Here is a 23,056-nt window from a genome sequence, read left to right as displayed (position 1 = left end):
CTATGCTTTAAGAGTGTTTCATCATTAATTCACACTTTAGTGGATATATTCACATTTCTTAAACCTAATATACACTTTGATGTTGTGGAGCTGTTCAGATCCATTTCCAGTGGAGTTCTCTTCTCATCCATTTGCCTTTTGCTATTGTGTTTGCTGGTAAATGCTTCATGGGACGTTATTTGATCAATTATTGCAAGGTGTTCTTAAATCATCTTACTAAAGCTAAAATTTCCGGCGGTCAGCCGGACCATTTTCATACATTAAGTGAAAACAATTTGGAACTTTTGTTATCACATCCTCCCTCGTGACATGAAAAAAATCAATACGTAATGATTGTATTAAAATTATTAATTTTATTTCCTTATAAATAAAATTATATATTTTTACGTTTAACCAAAAGCAATGCTTCCACTGCCAAATACCCATGATTCAGTTTTATTGTATGAGTAAAGCGGTGTTTTTCAGCTTGTGTATTTGAGGATATGTGCTTAAGCTTAGTGGTTACAAGTGGTCGCACTTGTGCAATAAACATTCTCCCTTCTTTGGGTCTTTAAATTATGTGAAGTTCTTTGTTGTTGGGGGATTTCACAACTAATTAAAAGAAGCATCTGAAACTTTGAAAGCATGCAGACTGGCTGTTGTTTTTACCCTCCCTCACTCATGGGTTTGTTGTTCTGCCGTTTTGGTTACAACGGACAACCCTTGAGCGAACCATGGGGGGCAGGCACATAGAGGAGGAATCACACAGGGAACTCATTGTTCCAGTTTTTGGCTGATGCTCATAGAGGATGAATTAACTATCCATCTTTCTTTCTCTTCTCCCTCTATCTCGTTCTCTCTCACACTCACACATACACACAGTGTGTGTTGAGTGAAGGAATGCACAGCTCTGCAACAGGACAGACGTGAAAGGGTCACTGAGTGAACATTCTGGATTCTGTTTAACAAAAAAAAAGCAAGAAAATTTCAGATCTTGTCAAGGTCTAGCACAATTTATCCTAAAAGCACTGGAAGCATATAATATCAAGGTTACAACATTTGCAAATTTGGTAGTAAATCAGGTCAGTGTGGTCTGAGGAACATTTGATTTTTGATCATTTGATCATTTTGGAGAAAATAGTCAACCTATTTACAGTATATCCTGCATTGCAGCCAAAGACATCCAAAATAGACTCTGGCAGACTCCAGTGACCATAAATAGCAACAAGTAAGTGTAGTGGGGGATTGATTGATGGATGGATGGATGAATGGAAGAATGTTCTTTGGCTGCTGTTAAAAAGCACCATGTTAAAAAATAGATTTGGTATTCAGGCTTGCTTCATTGACAAGACTAAATAAATGTTAAATCTGTGAGAGAAAGCGACAGGACAATCAACTGATACTTAATAACATTTTTTTTGTTCATTCACTGTTTTGTGAGAAAATTTGGTCTTGATAACTAACAGTTGAATTGTTTGGATTAAAGTGACTGATATCACAGTTGGTAAGTTTGTAATAGATTTCCATACTAAATCGTGTATCAATGTAACAATATTTGTCAGTTTCTTGGTCTAATCAATATATGTAACTAAACAATTGATAATATACAATATATATTCCTTATCTATTCAAATGAAGGTAGAAAGAAGCTTAACATTAGATTCTCGGAATTTCCAGAATTCAGTGTCAGTCTACAGTTACAGTCAGTACTCGAGTTGTAAAAATAAATCAGGGGGATGGTGGATTTTATCATATGGGGACAGATCATTTGTGCTGATTACAAATAATATAATATATTACAAATAATAGCACTGACCAAAACAGCTGCAGAAATACTGCAGGAATGACATAGCAGCAGTTAAATGCAGCCTTCTGTAAGCTTTAAATATCCACTGGGCTTACATCAAATACATCAAAACACAAAAATAAAAAACAGTTTTCTGAACTTATCAATATGACTCTGTCCTTCACAGGATAAGTAAAATGGATCACTGCAAAAACTCAAAATCTTAACAAGAATATTTGTCTTTTTTCTAGTTAAAATGTCTCATTTTAGTAAAAGAATCTCATTACACTTAAAACAAGACTCATCACTGGAAAAAAACACAATTTTCACCTGTTTCAAGTAGATTTTCACTTGAAATAAGCAGAAAAATCTGCCAGTGGAACAAGATTTTTTTGCTTGTAATAAGAAGATAAATCTTGTCCCACTGGCAGATGTTCCTACTTATTTCAAGTGAAAATGTACTTGAAACAGGTGAAAATTGTCAAATAAGTTATTTTTTTGGTGTTATTTTTCTGGTGATGACTCTAAATGTTGAAATAGCAGTAAAACCACATTCATTGATGAAATGACATAAGGGATGAAAAGGGGGGATGGCAGTTTTACTGGGGGGATGATTTGGACCGTTTTTATTTCAGGGGGGGATGCCATCCCCCCTCATCCCCCCTCAACTCCAGTACTGGTTACAGTAGTTGAATCGACTGCATCCACTCGTCAACTGTAATTGGGCAGACTCGATGCATGCTGCAAATTCAGTCTCTCACACAAGAGGGAGCTGTGGCTCAAACACACCTATCAATCTGTCCTCTCAAGCACACACACACGGCTCTGTGGTGAGAGACGCCCCGTCATTCGTCTGATTTATGTACAATAGGGCTTTATGAGGAACGTCAGAGCGCCCACCAACTCCCTTTCATCTTAGCATCATCACTCCGCCCCCTCCTCTCTCGGTGCTACTGGAGATGGACTGGCAAATTACCTAAAAGAAAAAGAAAATCACCATCATCTCCCCAGAAATGAACCACACAGCGCAGGCCTTTAGATCATTTTTGCACTCCAAAGATGAAAAGCTGTGTTTTTTCTAACCTGCTAACCGACCTTCATTTTTTTCCCCAGAATATAGGATTCAAAGAGTCAGAAGTGGAAATGAACTGAATATATTCAATAAAGTGGCCTATTACCGAGGAAATGTGGATTTGCAGTATGCACTTAAATAATGGGGGAAAGGCAATGCTTTTATTTTCACGAATTTAGGAGATTAAGCGAACAACACCAAAAGTTCATCTTTACATTTCTACTATCATTACCTTTTGACTTTCTCCATTCACTGAAAAGCAGTGAAGGGTGAGTAATCTTTCTTTCAGCTGGATGGATTCATTTAGTTGTGTGGGATGGATGGAAATGATCTTGTTGCTACAGTTCAAAGGGAACTTACTTTACACAGTGACTGCAGCTGACACTTGTTTCTGCTTATTTCTTGATTATCTATATCTATATGTATAAAGGAGACGGAGCCGCTGTCCGCGGTGCTGAATTTGATTTTCTGATTGGTGGCTAAAGCTGATCTGGACGGTTTTAGATTCCCCTCACACGTCCTTTCATTTATCCTACTGTATGTGTGGAATTGGGAAAAAAAAATCAACTTAAATGCTGATTTATTTTCGCCCATGTCACGGCTTTGACTTGCCCCCACCCCCCTTAAAAAAGGAAAAAAAAGATTTAATATAATAGTATACAAACCTACAGTGTATGTCTGCATTAAGGCTTATCTTGTTTTGGCTGTATTTTCCAAAGATGACCTTCGTTTGCTCATTTTGGCACCAGTATATGTTTTTTTTTATCCCAGTAATAAACACTCGAGGAAGTAAGAGGGCATGTGCTGGAAAGAGAGGCTGGTTTTGAGCGTGTTTCCCAACAGCCATCAGGGGCGGTGTCTGACGCACTAATAGCGGAGAGTTAGAGCGCAAACAGCTTTACTTTTACGCATCACTCGTGTGTATATCAATAGAAGTCACAGGACCATGTTGGATTTTAGTTTTGTATAGAAAATACCACGGTTGACTTAAGTGAACAATATCATTCAAAAGTACACTCTATTGTAAGTAAATCCTCAGGGGCGTGTGAGTTTAGAACAGGTGGTCTTAGAAAAATGTCCGTCATGGGAACGCATGGATGGAGCTCAGTGCGTCTTGGTTTCGTCGTCTGTGGATATTTAGCGTTTTTCTGCGGTGAATTCGTCCCACCGACTGAAGCGGGCTGCAGGGAGAGAGAAAGCCCGAATTGCTGTACCGGGCGGAACAATGAATGTTTCGAGTACACTAAGAGAAAAACTGTCTGCTACTGTGATACCTACTGTCAGAAAACCCGAGACTGCTGCGAGGACTACCAGCGCGTGTGCCAAATATCTGGTGAGTTCCCTTTTCTGCCCTGGTCTCTAAGTTTGACATCATATAACTTTAGAGAGTGTTTTTATCTTTGAAGCCTGAAATCTCAAAGTCCTGAGCCAAACATTAAAGACTTTTTTTTTTACTTGAATCCCAAAAGCGTCTCAGGGATTCCTTTTGTTCGTTTTAGTCCAGAATGGAGCAGAGATGGATGGCATAGAGGTGACACAGCCACAGTGAGACATACTACACATAGCTGCCTCCAGTCTGCCCATTATGGCTGTTTGTTCTCCATGACCAGTTGGACATCCCCTAGTTCAGAGACTTAGAAAAATAGTCCTATCTTAAGTCCTTGTTAGCGTGCCCTAAAAGAAAGTCATGTTTTTAGTGCTGACCCTTGGTCTTCACATCAAAGCTTGAAATTTGGCCCACAGCCAGGTCATTCAATGCTTTAGACAATCTTCTCTTCAAGAAAGAAAGAAAAAAAAGCAGAAGACGCTGCACTTTGATCAAGGTTAATTGCTCACAAAATGGAAAAGTTTGGGAAACATCTTTCCCTTGTCGTGGCTGCAGCTATATATGGACAAATGAGGGAATGGACACCATGGCAACAGACGGCCAAAGATGGTCATCATTACAGGAGAGTTGGGTCTGAGATGTGACAAGTGGAAAACAATGTAACTGAAGCAGCTCTTGTAGTATGTTGAACAAGTCACAGTTGGAGTGTTTATCCTCCAAATGTCAACATTGTCTTCAGTGTAAGATAATAATAACCTGTAGAGTTAAAGATCTTAAAGTGCACATATAGTGTAGCCGACCTTCGTCAGAGTTCTGCCTCTGTCCTGTGATGTGAACAGGCTGCCTCATCATGACTTAAGTCATTAACATGAAAGGCTCTACAAAACTGCTTTACTGGAGGTAGAAGTACACTTTATTAGAGGTTTTCCTTGGGCTGAAACCATGTCATCATGCTGTTTTATTGTAATTATTATTAAAGATTAATTGTGTTTTACACACGTTTATACATTTGTTTCTGTACTCTTGTAAACTTTACACTTTAGAGTTTCAGAACAAATCTCTATATAAATATAATGAACATACTCCATAGTTCTGATAAATGTGAGGCCCCTTGAAAATAAAGATTTTAAAACATTAGGAGGCAGTTTGGATTAAAGTCTACTTTAACGGTATTTTCCAAAGCGTTAACGAGTTCTGGATCATCTGGATTTGTGATCCCACAGCCAGCTGAGTGGATTCCAGGAATCACTTGGTCTTTTGTCTCTGCCAAGTTGAGAGTATACAGAACATGCACAGCCAAGTACCTGAGTATTCATCAGCACAACAGGCTCTGGTTCCTCAGAGGTCACCGCTGCCATGTGTGCCCGCTCATGCCAGGCTCTGTCAGATTATCACGGTGTGACAATCAACAGTCACTTGGTGGTGGGATGCAAGTGTTGAGTGTGGGTACTATACAGAAGTGGCAGTAAATCAAAATATATCTGTTTGGTCACAGTCAGAGAGAGCTGAGCGATGGTTCCAAAACACACCCTGACTTCCTGTGTAACCTGAGCATCTTTACAGTGTAAACATGGGGGGGATCAGTTACATCAAAGCACCCGGATACTTTATCCCCCCCCTTTACCGTTTACCTTATTTTGATCCTGCAGCAGAATAGCATTTCAAGGAGTTTATCTGTGTACTGTCTGTCATAGTCTGTAATTAAGTCATGTCAGCTGAAGCTGAACAAAGAGCCCGGAGTGGGTGACATCAGTGGACAACGTCAAACACCGGGCCGCTGGCGGCTCCGTTTATATGCAAACAGTTAGAGCTCCTCGGAGTGTGAATGCATTTTATCAAGCGATGTCCCTCAAATAAAGTATTTGGCAGACTACTTGTCTGGTGTGTGTTAACAGTTAAATGATATTAAGTGATGGATGAGTGAGAGCAATCAGCTAACAAGGGCATGAGACAGATTTCATTGCTCTTCAGGGATGTAATGTGTAAATATAGCGCAAGTACAGATAAGGATAGAATGTTTAAAGAGAAAAAAACACATCTTCTTCAACCTAACTCAGCTACTTCAGTCTTGTTGTCAGTCTCTTTATAATAATCCTATGAGTTATTGTTAAAAAGTAGTAGTGTGTAGTGAGTCATGTCAGACAAATGGAACCTCAGATAAGCAACAACATACATGTTTTTTTTTGTTTTGTTTTTTTACAGTGCCATTACTTATTTCCAAAGTAATGGCACAAGGAAGGTCAAAGGGGGGAACAAAATCATATAGACAACATTAAGTGCCTCCAATATTCAAGGCTTGTAGATCCACCTTTATCAGCAATACGTTGGCATGGTAATTTCCTGACTTTATCAGTTTCTCAAGTGGCTTTTGGATATTCTCTTATGCTCAGATCCTCAAAGGTTCCACCACAGCATTTCAATCAGGTTTACATTTGGACTTTGACTAGGCCACGGGTGTGCAACCCTGGTTCTCCATGTTTTAGATGTCTCCTTGCATCACCATCCCTTCAGTTTTTAACTTTTCAGCTATTTTGATGTAGATTTACTTGGGTTCCTTTGATCATTATCATGTTGCCTGGCTCACATTTGGCTGGACTATAGACTCTAGAATACGTTGGTTTCCAGAGGAGTTCATGGTGGACTTAATGATTGCAAGGAGCCCCGTTCTTGTGACTTCAGAACTACCCAAAACCATGAAACCCTTCAACTGCAGTGCTGGATAGTGGGTTTGCCTGGTTTGCTGTCGTTGGTTTTCACCAAAACATGGCACTGAGCACTAAGACATGACAACTCCAGAAACCAAGTTTCATCCGTCCATAGACAGAACTCTTATTGCTTTTTCATGTGCACTTTTGTGAACTTCAGTCGTGCTTCCATGTTCTTAGATGGAAGAGGCATCCTTCTTGCAGCCCCTTCAAACAAACCACACTTTTCATTATTCTGAACAACAGTCTAATCGTGCTGTCATAAACTCAACATTCACCATTTTGGTGAATGCCTGCGTTGTTGCCAGGGTCACTGTTGACAAAAAGGTTTGAGAGGCTGAAAGTCAAGAACTGAAACCCAGCTCCAAAATCTGCACTTTCGCTATAGTTACAAGTCTGCTGCTGACCAAATGGAGGAAGAAAAGTCTTCTGATGGAACTGGGTTTTTGTCTAAAGAGACAATGATCGGGTTCTGGTCCAGAGTGACTATAGCTGTGTTTGGGTGAGTAAGACATTTAACTTCAACAACGCTGTAGCAGCCAGGATGGCATGCTGTCAAGCTGGAGGTGGCAGTGAGATTATTTCAGTTACACAATGTGGAAAGATTAATGATGGAGGAGGACTTCTCAGAATTGATCAGTTTAATGCAAATCATTGTCTACACAGCTGAAATTGTGAATCATTTGTGTCTCTTGGCAGAACAATGATGCCAAACACACGTCAACGTTGGTTGCAGAAGGAATGAGGCAGACTGCCATTAAACTTTAAGAATTCATCTCCCCATGTTCAAATCACAGTGGGATCAAAAACACATGTTGAATTGTCACGTCTGTGCAGAAAACCAACAAACTTAACTGAACATGATTTCAAGAATAAAGAGTGGTCAAACATCCAAAAGAGAATCAAGCCGTTTTATTGCTCACGGCTGCCAAAAGTGTTTAGTCATGAAAGTAACTTTGTCAGAAACATTTATATTTTTCCGCTAGGATATCATTTTGATCGTGTTCAGTTCAGAGAAAACAAGAGTTGAGGAAAGTTGTGGATTGTTTTTATTATTGGGAACACAGGTAATGAAATAATTCAAGGATAACAAAGTTAAAGAAAAAGACAGTTAAAAAGAAACCAAAGAATTCACTGAGCGCCATGATGTTTACGTCTAGGATGATAAGTAAGTACACTCTTCTTCCTTTTGTCTGGCCTTTCTCTCAGATAATCATTAGTAAAAAGTTAAAACTGAAACTGAAATTTCATTTATATGTTTATTTCAGATTTTCTTAACAAACTTCTGCCTGCATATCAGAAAATTCAATTCAATTCAGTCAAATTCAGTTCAATCTGGTTCAATAGTAAATTATGAATCCCTGAAGGGAAAAAAAGAAACAAAGAAATACATACATACATCTATAAATGAGCCTCGTTTGGCACATACTGTCACTTGTTTTTCACACATTTCATCTTCACATCATGTTTCCTTTGGAGATAAAAGAAATTCCTCATAATGGACCCCAGAGATCCGACCGGGCCACGAGCGGCTAGAAGAGGCAGCTCCTCTACTCGTTTGCTCTTCTGCTGTGGTGTCTGCTAGTTCTCACTCTAACAGGATGACCAGTTCCAGTCTTTTCCTCCGATACCAAACAGCTTTGCACGTCATTCACCTTTCCTGTATGGCACTTCTGCCTCTCTCCAGAGTACTGTATGTTGTAACTCCATGATATCTGCTGCTTTCCACCTACATTCACTCCCTTGCTTTCCACAGGGTCTCTCTTTACCCAGAAATGGGCCGGCTGTTGAAGTTTTTATTGTCGGGTTACTCCTTGTGATTACAAACTGCACGAAGGAGTGCTGTTTCCCATAAATGTGATGTTTTACATCTGGACTTGTCGTGACTAGACAACAGATTTCCTATTTTAATTTGAAGCTTGTCAGTGGGTTTCATAGTAGACCAGAAGGAAAGCTGCTGGTCTGTGAATGATCCAAAATAAAAAGGGCATTTTGGTTCTTATTTTAAGCACTTGTGAGAGTGAATTGAGAGAGAGTTGATTCCGCAGACGCTCTTCTGTGGTTAGTCTCTTCTTCGTAAGCGTTTTGTACTTCATTGCTGTTTACTGGCTTATTTATTTAAGTCTTATTATCTCAATGTTTGATAAACTGATATCGCTGCATCTTCCTAACAATTGACGTTTTTAAAACTGCAACATGCAAACACTTTTTATAATGTTCAAATGTTCTAAAAAGGTAAACCAAACAGCTTCATGAAGTTAAACACAGGATTTGAGAGCCTGAAACTGCTGATGGGGATCAGGCTACTGCAGGGGTCGGCAACCCAAAATGTTGAAAGAGCCATATTGGACCAAAAACACAAAAAACAAATATGTCTGGAGCCGCAAAAAATGAAAAGTCTTGTATAAGCCTTAGAATGAAGGCAAATGGCGAAAGGTGAAATGTTGAGAAAAAAGTGGAAATGTTGAGAAAAAAGTCGAAATGTCAAGAAAAAAGTCTAAATGTCGAGAAAAAAGTGGAAATGTTGAAATTAATGTTGAAGTACAATCCCGAGAAAAAAGTCTAAATGTTGAGAAAAAAGTCGAAATGTCAAGAAAAAAGTCGGAATGTCGAAAAAAAGGCGAAATGTCGGAAAAAAGGCAAAATGTCGGAAAAAAAGTTGAAATGACGAAATTAATGTTGAAGTACAATCTCGAGAAAAAAGTGGAAATGTTGAGAAAAACGTGGAAATGTTGAGAAAAAAGTTGAAATGTTGAGGAAAAAGTCGAAATGTCGAGAAAAAAGTCGAAAGGTCGAGAAAAAAGTTGAAATGTCAAGATTAAAAAGGAAAGGAAAAAAGAAGAAAAAAAGAAGGAAAAAAATAAAGAAAAAAGGAAAAAAGAGAAAATAAAGAGGAAAAAAAAGAAGAAAAAAAAGGAAAAAAATGTCAAACATTTTTGAAAAAGCTCCAGGAGCCACTAGGGCGGCGCTAAAGAGCCGCATGCGGCTCTAGAACCACGGGTTGCTGATCCCTGGGCTAGTGAGATGTTAGGCAGGTGAGGAGCAACCTCCATATCTCATCCTGGACTCTCAACAGACTCTTTATGTCTTAAAAGAACATATTGATGGATACGTTGATCAAAAGGTACACACACTCTGCCTGCTCCGCATGGCGCCATAGTGTATAAGACTGGAAAAGTTAAACAAAAGATCAGAGATTACTTCTCTGTCCCAGTTTTCTCTCATGCCGTCCTGCTTAGTTTCTCTGATTTAAAGTTTAACCTCCTTTATCAATAATAGTGCTTATAATAAAAGTAATATTTGGACAAGGCCTCAAGGATTTACAACATGGCAACAAGCCATGCTGAACATAATAGTAAGGCACTAATGGGAGTTTGGTTTCTTCCTGTTGGGAGGGAGTTTTTGTCAGCCAACTGTGGCCGAATGTTTGCTCAAGTGAAAGTTTTTGGGTTTGTCTCTGTGTAAAGATTGTTTGTTTATTTACTAGTGAAATATAAATAGAATGTAATTGAATGGGGGGGCTTTTTGCCTCAGGTGTCAGCTTCCTCCCATGTATAGCCAAAGTCAGTCACGGTAAAAACAAGACGATAAGAATCAAAAGAGTCGGACCAGGAACGTTCTCTGAGCAATTACTTGATCATTTTCGATAAACTTCAAAAGTATGCAAGCCAGTGTTATTCTTTGTCCATCCAGTCGTTTTATTTCAACCTTAAAGCTACAAGTTCTGTGGGGTTTTCCCACCGTTTATGTCTGTTTTGTTTTGTTAGGTTTTTTTTTTTGTTTTTGTTTTCGTTGTGTTTTGAGGGTATATATTTGGATATCATTTTTGTTCTTTAACGGACCAACCCCAACCTAGGATAAGAAAGTAATGCCATTAAGTGTTTCCTACTTTTTTTTTTTTTGTTTTTTTTTTCTGATAAGTCCCCTTCATCAAGAAGTAGGTAGAATATTATTTAACTATTTAATTGTTATTTCAGATTCATTGATAGAACAGATAGGGTAGTACTATGTGGTATTCTCAATTAGTGCATTGAGTAGAATTTTTGGTTGGTATATTTGGCATGATTATAGCACTATGAAATATGTTTGGTATGTATGGACTTTGACTTGTATCTAAGGTATACCCCTCTTTTTGTGGCTGAAAATATAAAAATACAATTAAAAAAAAAAAAAAAAAAAAAAAAAAAGCTACAAGTTCAAGCAAGATTTATATTTATCCATGGTAGTTATTGTTTTTATTGTTTATATGGTTTTTTTTTTACATGTTGGCTCAAGTCTGTTAATGACTCATTTTTTTTAGTTTATTTTTCTTTCTTGCAGGTTGTCAGATGCCTTTTCAAAGTTTTGCAGTTTTAACAACTTTTGGAGGTGTCAGCAGGATATAATTGTGTCCTACAGGTTCATTAGGCCGCCGTCCCTTGACCTTTATCGCAGGTTCTGGTGTTGCTGAACATTAAAAGTCCTGCCCGATGGGATCAAGGCCCCGTTCTATTAAGAAAGAAGGAGGAGGGGGTGAAAGCAATTAAGTTTTGAGGTGTGGTGGACCACCAGCTGGTCATCTGGGTGACATCAGCGAGGAAGTGGGGGTGGATGAAGGGTGAAAAGAAGGAAGAAAAAAGGAGACAGATGGGGGAGAATAATGAAGAGTTCAGGGCAACCCGATGAAAGAAGAGGAAAGTAAGACAAACAGGGCTTTTTGACTCATTATTTGAAACCTTTGTAGCACAGCTCAAAAACGGACAACGTGAAGACATGCCATGATGAAGAGATGGATAGTATGCAATTATTTAATGCACTGGCTGAAAAGTTATACAGTTTTTTTTGTGATCAAATTTTTATTTCTTTTTTTCCTTTTTCTGAAAAAACAACATGGTGCAAAAAAACACCAATACATAACAACAAAAAATGAATAGATAAATGTAATAACAAAAAAAAAACAAATACAAAACAAAAAAAACAAAAACAAAAAAAAAAGTAATGCCCATATTATTAAGTATAACAATGCAAAATTAACACATAAATTAAGAGCAAAAATAAATAAATAAAGTTATGAAAAGTTATACAGTTATAGGAGTTATACAGTGAGTGGAGATTCCAGAAAAGGCATCTCTGGTTTGGTTAAAACACGGCTAATCTAAAGTTTTCTTAGCTGCTCAGATTAATAAGAACATCCCAAACTCACATGGGAGATTTACTTTTTTCAGCTTAGCTAAGAAATAAAGCACTTTTTGTTCAAAAGGACACGATTTGCAATAAACAAGAGCTGCACAAATAAAATCTCTTTGGTAAAAGAAAATGTTAGATTGTTTTTATTCAAAAAGAACATCTTATGGAGGAAGCTGCTTTGAAATAGTTTTCTCCAGAGTCTGTAACAGCTTCCATGATCTAATGTTCTTTTTCTCAAAGTTCACTTCAACACAATGTTATTAGATTTCACACATACTGTATAGTGTCGCTTGCTTAACGTGCGCATTTGTGCGTGCCACTCTGCTTTAAACGTCTCTGAAACAGAGCCAGAGCCTGCACACGCTGTTGGCTGCCATTTGTTTCCTGTATTGGGGTCAGAGGTCAGAGGTGGCTGCAGGCTTTTCAGCCGGTGGACTTTCTCGTCAGCAATGCGAGCGGGACACAATAGCGACTGTGTGGGTCAGACTGTCACCGGGGTTATGGTGTGGGCGGCGGGGTTGCTGCACTGGTCGTACTGGAGGCAGAGTGGGGGACCACCCCAGTTAAGTAATTTCCTTCTGACCTCTGTGTGTGTGTGTGTGTGTGTGTGTGTGTATGTGTGTGTGGGTGTATGTGTGTGTCAATCAGAGGGATAATAGGCCTGTTTCCCCGCCGCGGGCGCGAGAACTAGCTGGCTCTGCTGGTTTCACTAAACACCATCTGCAATAGAGACGTCAAGTGTCCGACTTTCTTTTGTTTTGTGCTGCTTTAAGAAAAGAAAACAGGCAACTTCAAAGCTGGCCTGTGCAGCGTCAGAGGATGTACAGGAGGGAAGGAAAGGCGAGCAGACAGAGCAAGGATAAGGAGCGATGGAGGAGGCAGGAGTAGGAACCTGATTGTGGTGTCCGGTTCCAGCGTGAATTTGAATATTTTTTTTCCCATAAGAGTTCGAGCGTCTCGACAAGTTTACTAAAGGAGGTGGAACAAGCATGGATGGAGGAAAAAATCTGACAGAAGTTGTTTTTTCGTGTGTGTGTGTGTGTGTGTGTGAGTGTGTGAGTGAGGGAGAGAGGGAGAGAGACAGTATATATGTGGTGATCTGGGAAAGGCATGTGTCAGGTAGGCAGCACTAATGTGCAGGAATCCAGAGATTCCACGGTGGCTTTTGTGGATCGGCTGTGTCACTGAAGCAGACACCCCCCCACCCACCCCTCCGAAACCCCAGCAGGACCATGGGAATGAACCAAACAAGCGGTGCCTTAAAAGCTCTCTCTCCCCTGCTCACACACGCGAGGACCATTATAGGTAGAGGGAGGTAGCTTAGATGCTGAGAGAGGATTAGATGCAGTTATGGTATATTTATCCGCCCCCATAGTGGCACCAGGAACATCCAGACACTTCAAGCTGTGTGCACCTGCTCTCATTGTGGTAACGTTCTATTGTCTGAATGGAAAAAGAAAATGAAGCTAAACCCCACAAATGTAAAGACTCAAAAGAAAAATGCTTTCTGGTGTAAATGTGCATATTTGCATTTATTAATTTTTGCTTGATCCTTTGAATGCCCCCCTCCTCCTCGTTTATATGTTAATGAAGTGTGCATTTCCTCCCCAAAACATGGCTGTTAACGTCTGCTGCTATTAAATCTCTGTGCTGGACAGGCCTTGATTACTGCAGGAGTCTCTTGGCTTTAATCATAACAGTAATCTTAGTAGAGCCACTTCCTCCTGGCTTGATGTAATTGGCTGAATCAGCCTACTGAACAGGGACTCTGATTGCTCCTGCTGCTATTTATGTGGTGTGCATGTGTGTGTTTAAGGGGGAAACCCAAAGAGAACAGGATGCAAAATTAGCCCTATGTAAATGGGCCCCCCCACACACGACCTGGGCTGCAGACTTCCTGTGTCTGGGATTTAGATGATTTGACATAAATAGTTTGTAATGCCATGGTCAGTCATTAGTGCCCACCTACCTGCGTCCACGACGACATGTGTGTTGCAGCTCAGGGACTTCCTTAAGGTTAGAGAGCCCCTTATTTTAGTAATGTGACGGCTTTCATCATAACAAAACAGGAACAGAGCTTGTCTGTCCCCCCCCCCCCCCCATAAAAAAGAATAGTCATCTTTGCAGAGGTGTCAAGTAACAAAGTACAAATACTTCGTTACCTTACCTAAGTAGAAATTTTGGTTATCTATACTTCACTGGAGTAATTATTTTTCAGACGACTTTTTACTTTTACTCCTTACATTTTCACGCAATTATCTGTACTTTTTACTCCTTACATTTTAAAAACAGCCTCGTTACTCTATTTCATTTCGGCCTTTAAAAAGAAACTATCCAGTTAAATTGCTCCATCCGGATAGAGTGAATTTGGTTGTGGTTGTTTCAGATGTTCTTGTCCAGTTTTGTTCTTACATCCGTTGCCTCAGATTCCTGCAACTAAACTTGGATGTACATTCCAATAAAGGTTAGGATAAATGATAACATGCCTCTGAAGTTTGACTTTTTGCACCATTACAATCCTTATAGGTAACTAGTCATCATATCTCCTGCTCTCTGAAACACATGTTAATGCTCAATAGTACACATATATGGTTCTTTAATATATTTGCATTATACTTAGAAGCATTCATTTTCAATGGATTTTGTCCTTAATGGCTTTTTTCCCCCTTAAATTACTTTTACTTTTATACTTTAAGTAGTTTTGAAACCAGTACTTTTATACTTTTACTTGAGTAAAAAACTAGAGTTGATACTTCAACTTCTACAGGAGTATTTTTAAACTCTAGTATCTATACTTCTACCTGAGTAATGAATGTGAATACTTTTAACACCTCTGCATCTTTGTTTAGTTTAGTGATAAAGCATCATTTCACTACCCATCATGTCAAACCACCAGCTGATCTATATTTCCCTGCTCTCCCCAGCAGCCATTGACTGTGTGGTGGGATCCTGGGGTCCGTGGTCGTCGTGCACATCTCCGTGCGGAGTTGGAAGCACGGAGAGGAGTCGTCAAGTATTTGTGCCCCCCAGGAATGGAGGTACACCTTGTCCTGACCTCAAGCAGCGAAGGGGATGTTATGGAAACAACGCCATATGCAGCGCCGCTAAAGGTAAGAGCAGCACTTCCTTTTTCGTGGCCCTACATGCATATTTTTCTGGATGTGTGTGCTCCTGCCTTGAACTCTGTTACATATTACTTTAGTGTTTAGGTCTTCTCATGGGGGACCTCTACCAATAGGCAACAGATTGAGTGTGTGAAACCCCCAGCTGCACTTTTTCAACACCTCAGTTATGTTTCTTAACTGCTGAGACACTTTCTCTGTAATAAAACACCCGCAGCCAGACTTACAATCTTCCAGGTAGAATGTAAGCTTCAGTCTGAGTAGATAAACTGGAGAATTGTTCTATGAAATGATTTTCAAGGGCATACAATCACATCTGTCTCCTTTCACCATTTGCATCTCTGACACTGATGCCAGAGGTGGCCAAAATTTTGCCTGACTCTTTCAAGAGGAAGTTCAAGGATCCCTGGAGGCGACCACACATGATGATGAAGGAAGAGAAAGATAGGTAAGACTTTTATACCTTTTATGTCTTGTTCAGCACAGTCCGTGTGTGATTCATTCACTCATTCATTGTCGGGCAGACAATTTAGGACCATGAACTCCAGCCAATATAGCGAGAACATGCCAACTCCACACATGCTAACCAGCACAGCAACATGCTGCTGTGACCTGAGCAGGTGGAGCTTCGTACAGATCACAGGTGTAATGTGTAAAATCATGGCATTTCTGGGCCTTGAGCTTCAACTCTGTTCCTGAAAGTTGGTGTTCTTTGAAAAATGGACTGAGGTCGTTACAAAGAAAACATCAAAATCAGATGCTGAAACTGAGAACTACGGAAATGAGAGTTGTAGAGTTGCTTAACATCGAAACATAACGATAAGTTGTTGCTTTCAACATCTGTTCTACGTGACATCAATTAAATATTCAGAGGAAACAAGTTCAACTCTCAGCATACTTTTCGCTGTAATTAAGTGCTCTGTTTTGTAGCCAACAAAGTTTTTATCCAAGACAGCTTTCAGATCCAGCTCATTCTGGCTTGAATCTGAAAGCTTCAAGGTTAATGCACTTAATTTACGGGTTCATATCAGTTTTTACTCAGTTTAAAGGTCATCCGCTGTACGATCATCTTTGTGTGAAGATTACAGAAAACAGGCCAAGGCCGAGGTTGCCATGGCACGTACCAGCTTGAGATCGCCTTGGCGGTGTAATATGAGCTCATGAGCTGACCCTGATACTGATAGGCCAACTATAATCCATATTCAGGTAAACTCCCACTGTGCAGTTATCTTTGATCTGAGCTGACTGCAAATGTTCTCAGAACTGCAAAAGTCTAAGATGAGGGAATCAAATCTTGGCTGTTTTTCTGGCAGGCCGTGTAATTTTAAACTGATGAAAATGAACATCAGATACTTGACTCTGTGAAATATAAAACACCTGGGAACCCTAACCCATGAGAGAGTAAAGCTAATTTTACTCATATCTAGTGTTATGATGGCAGAGTCATGGATATCAGTCTAGGAAACGAGGGATTACAGGGACATTAACTGAGATCAGGGGTTGTCTTTGGATCTCTTTTTCTTACATCGATGGACAAACTTGAACAAGTCAGATGCATTTTCTCTTCTTACTTTACTTCCTCAGGTTTAACATAAATATGCCTTGATTTTTTTCCAGGAATAATTAGAGCAGCATTTTTAGAGGAATGAGAAGGAAATTCCACTTTCACAGCTCCACATGTTTATTTGTAATAATAATACCACATCTGTCAGAGCCTCATCACGCTGGTCATTCCAGCTGTTTCCTTTTTGAATTATTCCATGAATGCGCAAATGAAAATTCCTCAGAAATGTGTACTCTGGTCAAGTTGCCCCATCGTTTTTTTCCATGCTGTAGTACCGAAAATAAAAAAACAAAGCAAATCAGTCTGATGTTTGCAAAACTGGGTGAAGAAGGTGAAGCTGAAGCGTCATGTTTTCATTCAGAACAAAAGAAAGAAAGAAAATAATCACCCCACTAGGGATGCTGTGCGGCCACAGTTGACTTAGTCAGAGACAAAATAAATAGTGGAGTGAAGTTCAAAGTGGCTTCCAGAGAACACGGCTATCAGAAAAACAAGCCTTTAATTGTTTCCAGTCGGCAGACTGAGGCGTGTTGACGTTAGGATAGTGCAGGTGACCATGACACGGCTGGATCACCTTCAAAAGGAGCAAAGCTCTTATCCACTAAATTGTATTTTGTCTGTTTATATTTCATGGGATTTATACTTGACGTACAGCCAGGGTAAATTGTGCTTAGGCGAGGCGGGCGGGGTGAGGTGGAGAGAGGCCTTTTGGGAAGTGCTTAAGTTGGGCATGTGTTTCTGTGTCTTCATCTGGATGTTTTCCATTCGTCTCTTTTGTTAGAGAAGGTGCGCTGGCAGCAGACCATGAGCATGAAACTTTGGATGATGGGCTCTTGGCTGCAAAGCTGTACAAGAATAGGAGCTTGTTTAGTTCTCATGTCTGGAGGTTTTTGAACTCAGAAAAGAATGTGTTTGTGTCTTCATTTTTGACCACTGCATGTATGACAGTTATAAGAATTATTATTATTATTATTTCTTATTTGGTATGGACATCACAATTACAAAGGACAAACCAAATGCACTGTTTGAGTGTTTTAGCATACATGCTAATTTGCAACACTTGTCCACAGGAGGCTTTTTAAAAAAAGTACAGACAATAAAATATACAATAAAATTAGAGGATGACATTAGATATAAAGATTTGATTTGATTTTGATTTGATTTTATTAGGGATCCCCATTAGCTGGCGCCGTAGCGACCAGCTAGTCTTCCTGGGGTCCACATAAAAGACATACAAAATAGATTTACAAAGCAAAGACAACATTCAAGAGCAGAACCAGACCTGACCTATTCATGTAGGCACTGTTGTTTAGATTTGAGCCATAGTTTGAGTCCTCTGTTGAAAATATTGCCACGCGTTTCTAATTTTAAATTAGTCGGTAAAGAATTCCAGAGTTTTGAACCTTCACAGAAAAGACAGACTCACCAAAAGAGGTCTTATACTTTGGGATACAACAATCACCATTGGTGGAGGCCCGTGTGGTTACTCTACCAGAGCTCTGATGCCTAATAACCACTTCAGAGAACACGGGGGAAACATGATTATGCAAACATTTAAAAACCAGTTTAAGACTACTAAAGTTAGACTACTAAAATTCACAGTTTTAAAATTCACAAAGTTTTCAAAAGTGAAAAGTGAAAAGGTTGTGTTTTCTTAAAATTTCACAGTGGTGCCATCTCATAGGTTTCTGATCCGTAATTTCTATTGCCTGCTTGTATAATGATATTATAGGTTTTAGAGTTGTTGGAGAGGCAAATGACCATGCTGTAATGCAATATGACAAATGTGAAAAGATCATTTAGATGTAGGTGGAAAGAAATGTGTCAGAAAACTAATTCTTGTGTTTCTTTACTGTGCTCTTGCAGTTACTGTGTGTACCTGAGGGTGAAACAGGCCAGTCCAGCGTGTAAACTCAAGCTGTGGAGCTCTCGGCTGGTGAGAGACAGGGTGATCTGTGCAGAGTGCCAGAGTGACGCCATGTCAAAGTCAGATCGCTGCGGAGGTGATGGCCTGGAGACCATCAGGTAGGAAACAAAAGAACAAACAAACAGACAGATGCTGGTGTAGACTCAGCCATCCAGCTCATGGTAACTCTCAAAGGCTTGAAACAAGGCAAGTGGACTTGTTCTTGAAGACGATTCACCTCCTATCTTCAAGAGTTTGTCAGAACTCCAGTTGCCTTATTTAAGGCCTTCGAGAAAGACAGAGAAAGAGAAAAAAACTAATCTGGTTACTCCTTACAGTTTGGATTTGTGTGTAGAGGGAGTGTGTATGAGGAGGACTGACAGGAAGATAAAGAACTAGGGAGCAATCAGTTTATGAAAACATATCTAATCAAAAAGCAATTGCTTTTGATTGAAGACTCATCTTCTCCCCTGCTTCAATATGCACATTGTGATAAAGTTGGGTTTCTTTTGCAATAAATTAATTCTCTGTTTTCATTGTGAGGTATTACAGGTGAATAGTGTCAAAAGTACAACAAACAGACATCAAAATGGAACTTTCCAAGTCATTCCCAGCTTCCCGACTGAATACGAGAATTATCTTTAACATTTCAAGTCCTGCCTTTCTTTTTAAGTTTTATGTTTCAGGATTCAGATGTATATTTTCTTTAATTGTATGTGAACAGAAATCTGAACAGTGGAGGAGTCCAGCCAACATTTTTTTTAGATATTAGAATTTAAAACAAGAAAACACCACGTTTTATGCTGGTGCATTAAAATCAAGATATAGATAATTTCATAAACTTTATCTAGTTTAATAGACACATTATTTACATACTATATCACATTACTACACTTTTCCTTTTGATTATTTATATTGCTAAGATTATTGTAGAAATGTTATTGTGCGTGTATTTGTATAAGTGTTCATAAAACAAGGGAAAAAATAAATGTCCATATTTATTTGAAATATTTTCTTAATATTATGCCAAGAGAAGCACAATATATATATTTTTTCTAATATACAATATCTTAATATATTGAGATACAGAATCCTTCCATGGCTTATCCTATGCTGATAACTGCAAACATCTTTAGTATTGACTGTGAAGTGAAATCCTGTGTATAGATGTAAAATATCTGAATACTCACCTAATATCCAAAACACATGAATATCCATGTGTTTTTTCAACTGAAAGCTCCTGGGTCAGTTTCCTATGTATATCATCAGAATATGGTGAAATATGCACTGCGAAAACAGCCCATGTAGATTTCAGTCTAATATTCTGAAAAGTAGTTCCATTGTCTTACAGTGAGGAAAAATAAATTTGCCAGTGGCGAAAGAAAACCATTTTCTTGGCTAGAACTCTTAAAACTAGAGCTGATACTAAAATCCACTCACTTTCCTCAAAGTTAGCGTTGATTGTAACACGTTTACGTTCCTGACGTGGCCCTCTTTCTACCTCTAGAACATTCTGGGCAGCAGCTTCGGTCCCGGGTTGTCATGGCTCCTGGGTACGAGAGTTGTCCTCTGAGCGCTGCCGTTGTCCTCCATACTCAGTCCTCTTTGTTTGAGCCGACATCTGCCCTCGGACATCCAAATGCAAGGACGTCATTTCCCTCAGAGCCTCTCGCTGACCGCGGAGAGCCCTACCAGCCCTGCCAGACCCGCCCCATCCAGAGTACTGGATGGGTAACTCAAGGATATCAGCTCCATCCTGCCACTTTTCCCGCTCACCTCATACTCTGTACTGTATACCCACGTGTTAGCACACAGAATTTCATGCATTTAACTTCTGATTTTACAGCCACAATCATGTATGCTTCTCCTCCAAGCACACCTGCGTGTGCATTACTTTTTACCTCTGAATCTTAGCTATCTACCTCCATCAATGCAAGTGCATCTGTTAATGCATAATGTATAAAAATATAAATATATTATTTTGATTCATACATTTTCTACTTATGACTGTTTACGTGTAATGCATGTGTCTACATAGCTATACATTTTTGTATCTATCATGAAACAGAGGTTGCTGCCCTTAAATCGAGTTCCGATCCAAAAAGTTGTAAATCCTCAGAGGGTCGGAGAAGCTGAGAACTGGTTCATCCAAGTTTGCATCTTCTGCTCGAAAGCTTGAGTCAGTATATTTGTGCTCTACCGTTTTCTACCAGCAAAGATGAAAATCAGATACTGATTGCCAGGTGCTTGGATTTGTGTCTTTGTTGCTCATCAAACCTCCACTTTTATATAAGCTCCTGACTCTCACTTCCTATTAGTATTCGTAGTATAAAGGCTCACGGCTGAGGTCACTCACATGGACCTTGACCTATTTGAAACTAAAGGAGCTATATTAGAAAAAGAAAATAATGGTGGTTCTCTCCGTGATCTGTGTTTGAGACAGAAAAGAAAAGGTTTGAAGAGTGTTTTGCCTCACAGTCTGCCCTTCTCACAGGGGAGTTTCATCAGCAGAGCATCCTCCAGTATAAATACCACATGCAGCCAAGTTCCTCGCGTATTATTAATTACCAGAACTTCCTCCCAGTGCTCCCTACAGCTTCTTGCTTTCTTCTCTGACGTAGTGTTTTCTTTAAAAAAGAACAGCTGTGTCTTTTTGACTTAAAAACAAAAGTCAGCCAGCTGGCCCGCCTCTTCCCAGTCCTCTGTCACAGCTGGTTTCAGAGAGGAGGACAGGTGTGGCACCAGTCAAGTGATTTCTCTGTTACTTTCTCTTACGTTTCCATGTCTGTTTTTGTGCGTTTTATTTATTTCAAAACAAGTGCTGATTTCATTAAAACAACACAGAATATTCTGTATATTGTCCATTAGTAAAAAATAAACAACTCGACTGTCATCTCTCCCACTCATGTCGTGTTTTACTGATGCGTGTTCATCGCACTTCACCTGTACAGTTGCACTCAATGACAGTTGTAACCACAGATGGTCATTTGGTTTAACTGGCTTTCACATGCAACATTTCGCACTTTCAAGAAAGCAATATTTAAAATATCGTACATAAAGCAAACATGTAACCGTGAACGTATAATCATTGCATTCCTGACGTTTCTGTCTGGTGTTGTAACGTCATGACGACAAGCAAAATGGTAACTGATGTCTGTAATCTTGTTTTTACAGTTCATTTTCTTCGAGTTTGGGGTTTGTTGCTGTGACAAGCAATGTATGGCACAACACCTGCTGTCTTCTTATTATTTTACCTGAAAAACAGGTGACATCATCCTTTTTGAGCTGTATAGACTAGGTAACCGAAGATAGAGGAGGATGCTTCAACGGCAGTTGAAACGTTAATAACTACGAAGCTAATTCTCATTGTTCATGCTGACAGTTTTCTACACATTTTATCAGCCACACATCTTAATAACAACACCAGTGACCCCACAACTTCCATGTGCTGCTTGAATATCCTCATTCATCACTTTGATTTGTCATCCTTTGACTGGAAAAGAACCACAGACAGAGTGTCAGGAGAGATGCTCAGCAGATGAAGAGGAAGATGAACAATGCTCTCTTTTAGTTTGATAAAATATCCAAGGTAATAATAAAAATAAAAGTAAATAAAATCAACACAAGTATTTATAATGATACAAAATATATTATTTAGAAACTGTTGACAAAAATCGGCACGTTTTTATTTCCAATATCTAATAAACACAAGGGATTTTCTGCTTATTAGTTCGTATGTCAGGCTTTAAAGGGTTAAAAGAAATTCCTCAATTGCTTTATGCATTTCATCTGAGGCACTTGAACTTCCCCTCCTTCATTAATCTCTCCAGCCATACTCCCTCCTTTATCTGCTCTCCTCCCTCCATCCACTCCCCAGCTCTCCACCAGACTCCCCTTCGTCAGCACAACTCTTTATTTTCTCTCACTACAACAGTGGCAATAGAGTGCTGTCAGCCTGACAGTCCATCCCATCGTCTCTGCTGCCCCTGCTGCTAACCCGCTTTCTAAAGAGCAGGAAGACCCGTCTCTGGCCCGGTGCCTGATGGGCTCCGACAGCAGTGTGTTCTGGGATTACAATTGCTGAAAAGGGGGGCATTCCACCACTGGCTGCTTTTGTCACAGCACGGCCACTGTTTGCTTTTGACAGGACAGCTGTTCAAAGCCCTGCAGGCCCCCGTGTATGGCGTGAAGGCAAAGAAGCCAGAGGTGACTTCCGTTTAGTGGTGGTGTCAGTGGATGTGTGATGGAACCTTGACCTCAAGGTCTCTTCTTCAGCGTATTTCATTAAACTTTTGATTGACAGACTCTCATCAGCACATTGTATTCACAGTGTCCGTGGTAATACTGAAAAAGTGATTAACTTGACAGATTGTCAAGTAGGGGTTCAGAATTTCCCCGTACTGTCATGAGGTGGTAATACTGCATACAG

General features: G+C 39.6%; 1 protein-coding gene across 2 annotated transcripts; it reads left to right on the top strand.

Moving 5' to 3' along the window:
- The first annotated feature begins 3,717 nt into the window (after positions 1-3,717).
- si:dkey-178e17.3 (somatomedin-B and thrombospondin type-1 domain-containing protein) lies at positions 3,718-21,520 on the top strand. Of its 2 annotated transcripts, none has more exons than XM_061729499.1 (5): positions 3,718-4,170; positions 14,963-15,145; positions 15,515-15,605; positions 18,588-18,746; positions 20,135-21,520. In XM_061729499.1, exons 1-5 carry the CDS (start codon positions 3,912-3,914, stop codon positions 20,238-20,240), a joined length of 798 nt encoding a protein of 265 aa, XP_061585483.1. In that variant the 5' UTR covers positions 3,718-3,911; the 3' UTR covers positions 20,241-21,520. The 2 variants fall into 2 exon arrangements, with proteins under 2 accessions (XP_061585483.1, XP_061585482.1); XM_061729498.1 differs by having other exon boundaries at positions 14,960-15,145.
- The last annotated feature ends 1,536 nt before the right edge of the window (positions 21,521-23,056 follow it).

Source organism: Cololabis saira, chromosome 9, assembly GCF_033807715.1.
Source record: "Cololabis saira isolate AMF1-May2022 chromosome 9, fColSai1.1, whole genome shotgun sequence".
Classification (NCBI taxonomy): Eukaryota; Metazoa; Chordata; class Actinopteri; order Beloniformes; family Belonidae; genus Cololabis; species Cololabis saira.
This window is presented reverse-complemented; position numbering and strand designations above follow the sequence as displayed.